Source organism: Scyliorhinus torazame, chromosome 9, assembly GCF_047496885.1.
Source record: "Scyliorhinus torazame isolate Kashiwa2021f chromosome 9, sScyTor2.1, whole genome shotgun sequence".
Classification (NCBI taxonomy): domain Eukaryota; kingdom Metazoa; phylum Chordata; class Chondrichthyes; order Carcharhiniformes; family Scyliorhinidae; genus Scyliorhinus; species Scyliorhinus torazame.
This window is the reverse complement of record NC_092715.1, coordinates 57,932,175-57,946,054: the sequence shown is the minus strand read 5'-3', so window position 1 is coordinate 57,946,054 and position 13,880 is coordinate 57,932,175. Positions and strand designations below refer to the sequence as shown.

At 45.2% G+C, this 13,880-nt stretch overlaps 1 protein-coding gene across 4 annotated transcripts in view; it reads right to left on the bottom strand.

Annotated features, from left to right (window-relative positions):
* pik3r1 (phosphoinositide-3-kinase, regulatory subunit 1 (alpha)) overlaps nucleotides 1-13,880 on the bottom strand; it is a 109,414-nt gene that overhangs the window by 19,145 nt on the left and 76,389 nt on the right. For all 4 annotated transcript variants that reach the window (XM_072515952.1, XM_072515954.1, XM_072515955.1 and 1 more), the window contains 3 exons: nucleotides 10,308-10,439; nucleotides 8,025-8,226; nucleotides 7,748-7,842 (listed from right to left, as the gene is read on the bottom strand). In XM_072515952.1, coding sequence (XP_072372053.1) covers nucleotides 7,748-7,842; nucleotides 8,025-8,226; nucleotides 10,308-10,439 — 429 coding nt within the window. The remainder of the gene's footprint in view (nucleotides 1-7,747; nucleotides 7,843-8,024; nucleotides 8,227-10,307; nucleotides 10,440-13,880) is intronic.

Here is a 13,880-nt window from a genome sequence, read left to right as displayed (position 1 = left end):
ACAAACTGAATTAAATATTCATCTCTCAATTTACTAGCAAAAGGTATGGCCTTTTATTCCACACAACACCACAGCTAAATGATTTTTTTAATCCAAAAAGCACTACAACTGTTTTTCACAACAATCGAGGCTCATTCACACAGGCAACTCAAATTCAACCTGAGCTTGTGGGGGTTCTTTATGTAGCGAGTTCATGGCTTCACAAAGCACGGAAATAAAAGTTTGCTCATTTAAAAAAAATCAAATGCACACTAATTATTCCAAGTACCAGTAATCAATTAAGTAGCCAGTTAAGTAACCAGCTCATGAAGAAAAAATAAATTGGACTTTTTCTCTTTAGAAAAGCAGAAATGTTGAAGTGACATACTTGGCGATTTAAGAAAATGGCAAATTTTACTGAAAGGAACTGTCAACTCCAATGAATGGCTTAAACAGAGCTTTCAGGACTCAGCTTTGGAAGGAGCCTTCAAGCATCATATCGGAGCAAAAATCAGTCTGCTTTTTCCTCTTCTTTATTCTAAGGCACCAAAGCAAATTCTAGCATTCTATTTCAATTTTTAAAAAATAATTTGGGGGTTGTGGGCATCACGGTTTAGGCCAGCATTTAATGCCCATCCCTAGTTGCCCTTCAGGTGGTGGTGAGCTGCTGTCTTGAACCGCTGCAGTCCCTGAGGTGTAGGGTCACAACCAAGTCAGGGTGATGAGTAACTTGGAAGGGAAACTACCAGGTGGTGAGGTTCCCAGGTATCTGCTACTCTTGTCCTTCTAGATAGTAGTGGCCGTGGGTTAAGAAGGTGCTGCCTAAGGAACCTTGGTGAGTTACTGCAGTGCATCTTGTAGATGATACACATGGCTGCCACAGTTCTTCGGTGCTGGAGGGTTTGAATGATTGTGGAAGGGGGAGCAATCAAGCTGGCTGCTTTGTCCTGGATGGTGTCGAGCTTCTTGAGTGTTGTTGGAGCTGCATTAATCCAGGCAAGTGGAGAGGAGTCGATTACACTCCTGACTTGTGCCTTGGTGGTTAGGCATTGGGGGGGGGTCAGGTGGTAGTTAATCGCTGTAGGATACGTAGCCTTTGACCTGCTCTGGTAGCCACAGTATTAATATGGCTAGTCCAGTTCAGTTTCTGATCAATGGCAATGCCATTGAATGTCAAGGGGCGGTGGTTAGATCCTCTCTTGTAGGAGATATTCATTGTCTGGCATTTGTGTGGCATAAATATAACGTGTTACTTATCAGCCCTAGCTTGGATATTTGTCCAGGTCTTGCTGCAGTTGTCCAGGTCTTGCTTCATTATCTGAGGAGTCATGAATAGTGCTGAACATTGTGCAGTCATCTGCAAACATCCCCACTTCTGACCTTATCTTGGAAAGAAGGTCATTGATGAAGCAGCTGAAGATGGTTGGGCCTAGGACACAGCCCGGAGGAACTCCTACAGTGATGTTCTACAACTGAAATGATTGTCTTCAACCACACAACCATTTTCCTTTGTGCCAAGCATGACTCCAACCAGCAGAGAGTTTTTCCTCCCGATTCCCATCCGACTCCAGTTTAGCTAGGGCGCCTTGACGCCATACTCTGTCAAATGCTGCCTTGATGTCAAGGGCAATCACTCTCACCTCTGGCATTCAGCTCTTTTGTCCCCATTTAAACCAACTCCACAGCTACTTTGGTAGACTAGAGATCAAACCAGGCATAATTAGAGAGCTAGGGCACGATCTAATGGCCGCATTTCACATGACTTGGGTCGTGACCAGTAAAGATTTACCTGGCTCGTTACACCTCTGGAGATCTCGCAACAATAAGGAAGGGGAGGGGGGGGTCTCCCAAGCGATCGAAGGTCAGCGAGCGGGTGGTTGGCCGCTGTGCAGGTTTATACCCTGGCACTGCCGATGTCACCTGGGCATCGCCAGCCTGGGTGCCACCTTGGCACTGCCATAGTGCCCAGGTGGCACCTTGCCCATAACAGGGATCAGGCCCGGGGATGTCCCGCCCTTGTGGAGGGGCTCGATGACCGCAAATTGGCAAGTTGGAGGGGGGGGGGGGTTACGGGGGGCGCGCGTTGGGGGGGGGGGGGGGGGTCTAGAGATTAGGCGCCCTAATAACTTCCTGCACTGACGAACGGAGCCTCGTGCGGCCTCAGTGGGAATGAAGTTAAGTGTGGCCTTCCTCGCTGAGTCCGAAAAAAAGAAGAGTCCTGTTTAATAGCGGGGTTGCTCTCAGAGCTGCCAGTGCCGGGAAACACACCGCTAAATGCGCTCGACACGGGACTCTTTTTTTTTCCCCCGTTGAATCGTGGCCCTAATTATAATTATGCTTATTTTGAAAATATGTGTTCACTAGAGAACATTCCATAACTCTTTATATCACTTCAATTTCACTTTAGTATTTCCACTAGAAAGCTTTAGAAAATAATTTTATATGATTTATAAATGCCTTAAAAGATAAATTTATCCCCTCAGTATTCAAGAACTAGGTATGATGATGCACAAATAACAATAGAAATATAAATATCGTATCTGGGGAAGAGGCTAGAAAAATAGGCCATTCGAACCTGCTCAGCCGGTTGAAGAAATAGAATTAGAATCCAAGATAGTGAAACAAATAAACACGACAGAGACAATCGCGTTCAAAGTGCTCAGAGCAAATTTCAGTTGTGCAGTTCAGAAATTATTTATTCAGTATAAATGGCCTTAGAATGTTTTTTAATGTGATAATTTAACAATTCTCTGTATCCCCCCATCCAGTTTGTATGGCTCAGACAGGACCCTACTCAGAGCTATATAAAAGTCCTGAAGACATCTCAGTCACTTGAACAACATAGCAAGAGGCATATACATCTAAACAACATAACAAAAGTTCCCAATCATTTTCCCATCATAAACACAAATGCATATGTCTGGTGAGAAGTTTAATGTGCGAGTGCGATGCCCTTTAAAGTTGAATAGCTGTTCATGGCCACTTCTAGGATCAGACATGAAAAAAGTCTGGATGGGCAAGATTTCCGATAGGCTGTTCACAGAGGCTGTTTGCGGAATTGCAACCATTACAAATCAGCACCTTCATGAGTGACGAGAAAAATCCAAAGAACAAAAAAAAGCTACATGCACATATTACTTCAAAGCCAGCACATTTTCCTGCTTTAATATTCGGAGCCCTCTTCAGGATAAATATAAAACTTCATGTAAAATACAACACGGTTAAAGCTCGTTTTTGTGCCCATAGATGTTGCCTGACCAGCATTTCCCATTTTCATTTCTGATTTGCTGCATCCAGGTTATTTAATTTTGCTCTAGATTTGTCTAGACGTTTTGGTTTTAAAGTTAAAGCTACAGGCCATTCTTGAACTACTTTTGCATTTGCACCGACTATCTCAGCACTTCTACAATAATTCAGTTGTAGGCACCAATATAGCCATGCATTTTATTTTATTATTCGTTCCCCAAGATTTTAACTGTATCTTAGAACTACAATACTAGTTAACCAGAGGCACAGTTGCAGTCACTGTACTATCACAATACTTTAAAATAGATTCCAACAGTTACTGCGCCCAAGCTCTGCACACATCAGGAAACACATCATGGGCAGCACAGTAGCATAGTGATTAGCACAATTGCTTCACAGCTCCAGGGTCCAAGGTTCGATTCCCGGCTTGGGTCACTGTCTGTGCGGAGTCGGCACGTCCTCCCCGTGTGTGCATGGGTTTCCTCCGGGTGCTCCAATTTCCTCCCACAGTCCAAAGGTGTGCAGGTTAGGTGGATTGGCCATGCTAAATTGCCCTTAAGTGTCAAAAATTGCCCTTAGTGTTGGGTGGGGTCACTGGGTTATGGGGATAGGATGGAGGTGTGCGGTTGGGTAGGGTGCTCTTTCCAAGAGCCGGTACAGACTCGATGGGCCGAATGGCCTCCTTCTACACTGTAAATTCTATGAATCTATGAAACTACATTCGCATTACATGTAAAGAGCATGCTATTTCCTCTTCAGTGTTCTTTTGTTGATGCAATATAAATAGAACATAGAAGTTCACACATAGAAATCTAAAGTTAAACCTTTGTTTGCAAGAAACCTAACCTTGTTATATATCCTTTGGAATTCCCTCAAATAATTAAAATACATCAAGCTAAGGTGTAAGTTGTTAAGAGACGGTACACTAAAAATCCTACAATGTTAAATATACTTGGATGGGTTTGTAGAAGTTGACCAAGATGATTTTCTATATTCCACAAAATAACATTTGATTTTACAAAACAACTATGTCCTTAGTACTCCTGCAAGTGCTTTACAGCCAATGGATTATTTTCTGAAGTACATTATTGTTACAAGGCAGCCAAGTTAAATACAACAGTCAGGCAGCAAATGAGTGAATGAAACTAAAAAAGGTCTATTTGAATACTGATGATAAAATATGTTCTTACTTCGCTTGGATAAATAAGATTAATACATGAAATTGCTTGAAAGCCTGGGTCTTATTGAGACCAACTATCTGACCTTCAGAGCAGTGAAGGTGGGCACAGAAAATAGTTTTACAGCTTTAAAAAATCCATCTCTGCTTGGGCATCATTCTGACCAACCAATTAAGTACTGATAACTTAACTCTAGAAAATCTTTTTTCTCCACTTAGCTAAACTGTCAAAATGAATGAGCTCTAATTATTTAGCATCCACTGTTGTTCTTTTGTTTAATGTACCATGTTAGATATCATCTCAGGAACATGACATATCATTAAATGTTATGACTTCGCATTAAGTTGACCATTGCATATCCATATCCTACAGAACTGATTTAATAGGGGTTACCTCTGTTCTATTCCAGAAACCGATTAAGTTCTTAAAGCATCTAAAATACAAACAAAGGCAGAAGAAACATTCGTTGGAACCTAACTGAGTATAACTGATGGCTCTGATCCTGGGAAGGAATCTGATCACAATTTGTACTCTTAAAATCAGCAAATATTACCTGTATAGGACTCTCCAGTTACTAATTTAGTAATCAGGAATTTCAAACAATTATTAACGAGTGCTTTAAGGAGCCAGTCACTACAAATCAACTTTGAAGCACCATATTGCCACAAACATTTATTTTTTAATGTGCTCTTTATTGCAATGACTTTACAAAAAGACTGGGTAAATTGTGAGTTAGCACACTAGTACTGTATACCATTATTATCTTGGCTGAGAGCATCACTTACAAGGCAAGCATTTGTCACTCATCCTTAATTTGTCTCAAGAAGACAGTGGTGAACCACCTTCTTGAACCCCTGAAGTCCATATGCTGCTGGTACACCCACAGTGCTTGGGAGTTCCAGCATGTTGACCCAGCAACAGTGAAGGAATTATGGCTCCAAATCAGGATGGCGAGTGGCTTGGAGGGGAGCCTGCATGTGGTTGTGCTCCCATGCAACGGCTGCCCTTGTTATTCTAAGTGGGAGTGGTTTGGAAGATGTTGTTGAAGGAACCTCGGTGAGTTGCTGAAATGTATCCTGTAGATGGTACACATTGCTAACAGTGTGCGTCAGTGGTGGAGGGAGTGGAGAGAGTGCATATATCAAGGTGGTGGATGGAATGCCAATCAAGTAGGCTGGTTTATCCTGGTGGGTGTCGAACTTTATGAGTGTTGTTGGAGCTGCAATCTTCCAGGCCATTACAGTATATTCTATCACATCCCTAACTTGTGCCTTGTAGATGGTAGACAGGTTTTGGGGAATCAGGAAGTGAGTAACTCGCCTCCGAATTCACAGCCACTAATCTGCTCTTGTAGCCACAGCATTTGGATGGGACAGAAGGGTCTTAAATTAAATTACTTAAGATGTCTTGCCCAGCACTCAGGCCAAAAGGATAACTAATATGGGAAACACGAAAGGGAACAAAAACACATCAATGCAGTGGTAAATGCTTTCCTGAGTGCCAAGAACCTAAGACCAAAGAAATAAGAGCAGCAGCAGTGTTTGGCCTCTCGAGCCTGTTCCACTATTCAATAGGATCATGGCCATAACTCCATTTCCCTGCCATCGCCACATAATCCTGGACTCACTTATAGATCAGTTATCTGAGTGATTTCTCAGCATATCCTCAAGTCTCTGGCACTGGCCTTAACAAGAAAAATATCAAATTCATAGGTACCTTCCCACCCCGGGTCAAAGATCAATACAAACAGTTGAACTTGTAAATCTCATGACTCCATGGGTGGGATTCTCCACTCCCGCGCCGAAGTGGCCGCGCCGTCGAGGTTCACGACGGCGCGAAACGGCCCCTGTCCCGACCGATTCAGGCCCTGACAATGGGCCAGGATCAGGGCCGCGTCATCTACACGCGCCAGGCCTTGTCGCCCGCGTAAAAGCGGCGCCGCATAGATGACGCGGCCGGCGCCGCATAACGGGCGTCATCCGCGCATGCGTGGTTGCCGTCCTCTCTAAGTCCGCCCCGCAAGAAGATGGCGGACGGATCTTGCGGGGCCGCGGAAGGAAGGAGGTCCTCCTTCAGAGAGGACGGCCCGACGATCGGTGGGCACCGATCGCGGGCCACCCCACATCTGAGGTGCAGGATCCCCCCCCCGCCCCCCTGGCGGCCCAGGCGATTCTCCCAACTGGCGTGGGAGTGGAGAATCGCGCCCCACGTGTTTGAATTCGGATCAGGATGCAAAACTTTATTCCTCTTGCAAAACTGAACAACTTTAAAAGAGGTCAAAGGCTTCTCCCTCTTCCATGCCTCCCCCAAAAAAAGGTAGAGAAAAAAAGGAATGGTAAAGCACTGTAACGATTGTCTATTAGAGACAAGTTGGAAAGGATTAAGCTGCATGACTGAAATTAGAATTCAACACACCAGTTGATTAAAACATCCTGATAGGAGTCTCCTCACGGAAGTAAATCATTTTTCCCTCACTTGACCAAGTTAAAAATGTTGATTAAATTGATAATAAAAGTACAAAGAGAACGTGGCATTGATATTTAGGGACTTTTGGATCTTCAAGAATTAAAACAGAGATTAAGAATGCAATATCCCATATTTTGTACATAGGAAACTGAGTTTTTTTTAAAAAGCTACATGTTGAACTGCATTTTTTACTTTATTAACATCCCATAACTGAAGAACCAGAAGGCAAAAAATGGCAGAGAGCAAATAAGTTCTGCCGGACTTGCTACTTACAAGACTGAATCTAAATAGGAAAGCAAGGGAGAGATCTAATCTTGGTGAGTCATACTGATCAATTTCACATTCAAGCCTTTATTCAAGAATACATATAAAAGTTACCTAAAACCTAATCTTACATTTAGCTTTGACAAAGGCATGAGTAGAATGTTGGACAGCACATGGGCATTAGAGTGCTGCTGCAAAACTGACGGAACCCAGTACAGCAGCGCTAAATTTGTCCAGTATCAGTTCAATGTTACTGCACATGCTTGAATATAAAACTTTTATTTTACAAAATACACCAAAACTTCCAACAGTCATCTCTCATTTGAATGATAGTTTTGAACTAAATAATTGCATACTTTAAAATTAAAAACATCTCGCTAGTACAAAGATAATTGTTCTATGTAAAAACAACGATACAAGAAGGGAAACCATTTTAGCTTGCATAAGCAGTCTATTTTCTATCAGAACTGAATAGTTTACCTTTTCTACCTCCGTTTGCTCTTAGACAAAAGGGGAAAAGTAATCCTGCCTAGAGTCTGAAACCGCTCAACCCTACATAAGCTGCAAGTTATTTTTAATATTCAGCCAAGATACATAGTTAGATCTGATCTTACCTGGTGCTGATGCTGGTGTAGGTTGCGTTTCCTGGCATTCACTGGCTATAAGTACTTCTATAATTTTAATGTGGTATTCGGGATTTGTATCTGAGCTAGATAACCAAAAGGTAAAAATTAACCCAAAATCAAAATTATAAAGTTCAACAATGCAAATCTGAACCAAAAGCATCCCATTTTAAAAAACACCTATTTTAAAATGTTAATTTTTAAATTTATGTTATGATATTTCAAGTACATTTTCCAAGGTACATGAGAAAACTGGTTGCATACATACTTTGCTGCTTGTTGTCTGAAAAGCAAAGGACTGAAAATTTCTGCCAATGTTCTTGCACTCAGGTTGTTCTTTCCAGAGCTTTGGCAAAGTTTGCAGAAATGCTTGATCAAATAATGAAGTGTAAGCCAATACTGGTGAGGCACATTATGGGACCGTATAGCTCTCCTCAGCAACTGTGCACACTCTTCTGTATTGAGTACCTCTGCATTTGAAGAAATCAAAAATCATGGCTCAAGAGTGTGGCATTAGAAATACCAACATTCAGTACTCGATCAAAATCCAGTGCAGCTCAACATGTTATTTTTAAAGAACCATTTAGACTACTGACAGTTAGCGATCGGTGTCCAACACAAGAAACCCCTTAAAAACCTATCATGGGCAGCTAGTGGAAAACTGTATGCATTGTGATGTAGACCACAAATACTTAGCATGTACTATACTATAGGTCTGCTATTTCTTGTGATGCAGATGATTGGGCAATTTATTGCTAAAGCAGATAAGAACAAAAACCACATCCTCTGTCTGCATAATGCATTCATATAAAAGGTTAATACTTTATGCAGGTTAATAGCCCTATAGATGTGCAACAAGAAGTTGCCTGCGTTTTGCAAGTTAATCACGCCCAAAATTTACAAACCACATAGTACAAATGATGGTTATGTCTCAGTACTTTGTGTGCCACATCAAGATCATGTCAGAGGTTTACACCGTTAACTGAGAATTGTTGCTTGTTATCAAATGCAATTGTGACATCTGCAGACAACCTATTGCCATCATAGAATACAACTTTTATTCCAATTTGCATGCTTAATGATTTTAACTTTAAGTTTTTGCATTCACTGGCTATAAGTACTTCTATCATTTTAATGTGCGGAGTTCAAAACATAAAGCAAAAGTCACAGATTCTAGCCACAATATGTGATGTCACTTGGACTATCTCAATATTTAAACAAAAACATTTAGTCAGAGAATAAACAAACATTAAAAGCAGATATGAAACAAACTATTTGAGTTGATGGACTGAGTGGGTGTGGTGGTGTGTGAGAGAACAAGGAATACAAAAAAAAACTATCTGAACTTTTCAAAATGCCCATCAATCAATCCTAGCATTAAATAAGACACTGGCACTTCCTTCACATTGTATCCTTTTGCTTGAACGTTCTGGTGGGTTTATTCTAAGATCATTAGAATTAGGAACAGGAGTAGGCCGTTCGGTCCCTCGAGGCAGCTCTGCCCATTCGACAGAATAAAGGCCCATCCTACATTCTCTACTTTCCTGCCCCTTCTCAATAATGCTGGATTCCCTTACTGATCAAGAATCTACCTCAGCCTTAAATATACACAAGGACTCTGCCCCACAGCTCTCTGTGGCAAGGCGTTCCAAAGATAATCGTCTGAGAGAAGAAATTCCTCCTCATCTCAGTCTTAAATTGGCACCCCTTTATTCTGAGACTATGCCCTCTGGTCCTAGACTCTCCCATGAGGGGAAACATCCACTCAACATTTACCCTGTCAGGCCCCTTGAGAATCCTATAAGTTTCAATGAGAACATCACTCATTCTTCTAAATTCCAATCAGTAGAGTCTGAACCTGTTTAACCTTTGCTCATAAGACAATCCTTTTAGACTGGGGACCATCCTAATGAACCTCCTCAGAATTGCCACCAATTAAATAATGGGCGCGATTTAATGGCCTTGTTGTGCCCGACTTGATGACGCGACGATGCCGCTGAATCTCGTGAGAAGTCTCTCACAAGATTCACAGCAATTGAAACGCCTCACAATTTGATGAAATCTCACGAGACGTTGCAATCTGGATCTCGCCCCTTACGCCCATTTAAATGTGTCTACGTCGTATTCCTCTGGATTGCGGGGACTAATGCACACGTCTGCTTCATATTCCTCTGGATTGCGGGGACTAATGCACATGTCTGGGAGACCTCGCCATGGCGCCATTTAGCACTGGCTTCCACAAACATGAACCAGGTGTAGCGGCAACGAGAGGAAGGAGGGGGTGTGGTGGTGGTCTCTCAGGTCATTAGACCCCTGCGCGGTCGAGTTCTGGGCAGGGTGGTATCCTCACACTGCTACTGATACCCAGGCACCTTGGCATGGGCAGTCTGGCACCTTGAAAGACATTCCTATTGCTGTTTGTGGGACCTTGAGACACACAAATTGGCTTCTTGGGCTCCCTACAGGGCAATAAATTATACTACCAAGTATTTTATTAGCTTCATGAGGTTGTGAAAAGTGCTATGAAATGAATGAAAATTCTCTTCCTTACCTTGAGCTATAGAAACCAGATCACTGTGGATCGATGCTGGAATGACAGGATTTGGTAGTTCCTGGAGGTATTGCCTTAACACGTCAGCCAATGACTGCAGGTCCAACTGCTCAATGTCCATTGGAGTTGCATCTAGTAAATTGAAAAATGCACCTGACTACAGATCTATTTTCAAAACAATCTGATGTGAGTTTGACTGCATTCTGATCTTTATAAAGAAGGCACAGAGTTACAAGAATGCAGAATTTTGTTTACAAAAGCAGAGGCATTGTTGTGGGACATACTTTCAGAAGAGCGATAGACAGAATTTCAAAACAACTCAAAGAAGCACATCTCAACAATAAAAAACGCATCAGGGCTCCCCAATGGTTTGGAGCCCAGGTTCAATCTCTCATCCATTGAGGTTACCAATCTCAACTGGAACAGTACTAATAGGGCTATTAATAATACTGCTCTGCCTATAAGTTGGGAAGGGAAACAGCCAGGGATCCTATTTTCCTGGGATGTGCACGTCTGTGTTTTTTTAAATGAAGGAAAGAATAAATTGTGGTAGCCATACTGGTTTACCAATGTCTACATCAGTATAGATTGGTCATTTCAGCACAAAACTAGAAAGCACCTGTGATACCAAAGCCAAGATAAGCATCTCCAGAAAAGGGGAGAAACATTTGCAGTGGAAAACGAGTTGCATAGGAATTTCTTCTATCAAACTTTGAATAGGAGCTGAATTTATAAAAAGATGATAATTGATATCATGACTTATAAGGACTACCTTTGCCTTGTAGCAGAATGTACAAATTTACACTATTCAGTGCACATGTACCGTTCATAACTAATTTACAAAGTACTGGGCAGAACTAAAATTGGGTGCAAAAAATATTAGGGCAGAACAGGTATTTTGATCTCGTTTCCTAGCGGGTATATTAGCTGTGAGAAAGATCAAGTGATTCTACTTTGTTGCCTATTATGGTGAATGTATTATGGCAGCCATTCACCACTGTATTGTATTGTACTATGTTGTTGCCCTTGTGGGCTCCACCTATGGATCATTGTATTGTATTACACCGCTTGTATCATGTTGGTGCCCTTGTGGGCTCCGCCCCCTTGGGAGGAGGTATATCGAGCTGCTGCCCTGCAGGCGGCTCTCAGTGCAGAGCAGTCGCAGGCAGGCAGAGTTCTAGCTGATTAAAGCCACTGTTCACTTCAACTCTCCGTCTCGTGTGAATTGATGGTCGCATCAATTTAATCAGTTACAACATCGCGATGGAAACAGCCCTCAAATCTGACCGACGAACTCGACCCACAGGCCGCTGAAGCCAAAGGGATTTTTTTTGCACTGGCTCCGCTGTTTTGAGGCCTACCTCACTGCTCCTCCTCCGTCACTGACGAACAGAAGCGAAGCTTCCTCCACGCCCGGGTGAGCCATCAAATCTCTGTGCAAATCGAGGAAGCGACCACATACGCAGATGCGGTCACGATCCTGAAGCGGCAATACGTGAGGCCGGTGAACGAAGTGTTCGCGCGGCATCTCCTCACCACTCGCTGCCAATGCCCCTGGGAAATCGCTGGAGGAGTACCTACGCGACCTAAAAGTACTCGCGCGAAGCTGCAACTACGAGGCCGTCACGGCCTCACAACACATGGAACTCGCCATCCGGGACGCCTATGTGGCTGGAGTCCGGTCCAACTACGCCAGACAGCGCCTGCTCGAGAAGGGCACCCTCGACCTAGAAGAGACGATAAAACCAGCCACCTCCCTAGAAGTAGCGTTTAAGACCCTCAACGCTTTTCCCCTCCGACCATGCTACCCCCTCGTGGACACCCGACCAGAGAGTACCCCAGGCCGGTGCCGCACGGCTGCCCGCCCAACCCGGGGGGGGGGGGGGGGGGGGGGGGGGGGGGGGGCTACCCTGCTATTTCTGCGGCCAGCACCAGCACCCCAGGCAGCGTTGCCCGGCTTGGAACGCGACCTGTAGCGACTGCGGCAAGAAAGGACACTTTGCCAAAGTTTGCCTGGCCAGGCCCAAGTCCTCCAAATCACAAGCCCGACTCAGACTCTCAGGCCCGTAGCGTGGCTGCGTGCCTGCCGGCTCCACCCTTTTGGACGCGTCATCCGCCTCGTGTTGTCCATGGGGGCAGCCATCTTCGACTCTACACAACACGTGCGACTCATGGGGGCCGCCATCTCCCACGCGGCCAGCCATGTGTGACTCATGGGGGCCGCCATCTTCATCGCTACCCGACACGTGCGACCGACGGGGGCCGCCATCTTCAACGCCACCCGACACATGCAACAGACAGGGTCCGCCATCTGGGGACCACCCCACCACCTCCGACCACACTGGCTATCCGCAACTCGGCGCGGTCACCCTCGACCAGTCACGCCCAAAGCACCTCAGGAACCCCATGATGACCTTCCGGGTCAATGGGCCCGAAACGCCCTGCCGGTTTGACTCCGGGAGCACGGAGAGCTTCGTACACCCAGACACGGTACGGCGCTGTTCTCTCCAAATCTCCCCCGCATCTCAAACAATCTCCCTCGCTTCTGGATCGCATTCAGTGCAGATCCGGGGGTACTGTGTCGCGAACCTCGCGATACAGGGCGTCGATTACGCAAATTTTAAACTATATGTACTCCCCGATCTCTGCGCCCCTCTCCTGTTGGGACTGGACTTCCAATGCAACCTCAGGAGCCTGACCCTGAAGTTCAGCAGGCCCCTAACCCCCCCTGAAGGTCGACCTTCCCCCACTCTTCGCGAACCTCACCGCCGACTGTAAACCCGTCGCCACCAGGAGCAGGCAGTACAGTATCCAGGACAGGACTTTTATCAAGTCCGAGGTCCAGCGGCTCTTGAGGGAAGGGATCATCGAGGCCAGTAATAGCCCATGGAGAGCTCAGGTGGTGGTCGTCAGGACCGGGGAAAAGAACCGGATGGTTGTAGACTACAGCCAAACCATAAACCGGTACATGCACCTCGATGCGTACCCTCTCCCCCGGATAGCGGACATGAAGAATCAGATTGCACACTACCGGGTGTTTTCCACGGCAGATCTGAAGTCTGCATACCACCAGCTCCCAATCCACCCGGAGGACTGCCAGTACACGGCCTTTGAGGCCATCGGCCGCCTCTTCCACTTCCTCCGGGTCCCCTTCGGCATCACCAAAGGGGTCTCGGTCTTCCAAAGAACGATGGACCAGTACGGGCTGCGGGCCACATTTCCGTACTTGGACAACGTCACCATCTGCGGCCACAACCAGCAGGACCACGACGCCAACCTTCAGAAGTTTCTCCAAACCGCCCAAGCCCTCAACCTCACTTATAACAAAGAGAAATGCATTTTCCGCACAACCCGACTAGCCATCCTCGGCTATGTCGTGGAAAACGGAGTCCTCGGGGCCCGGCCCCGACCGTATGCGCCCCCTCCTGCAACTCCCCCTCTGCCCCAAGGCTCTGAAAAGATGCCTCGGGTTCTTTTCCTATTACGCCCAGTGGGTCCCCAACTATGCGGACAAAGCCCGCCTACTGATCAAAGCTACCATCTTCCCACTGGTGGCTGAGGCCCGCCAGGCCT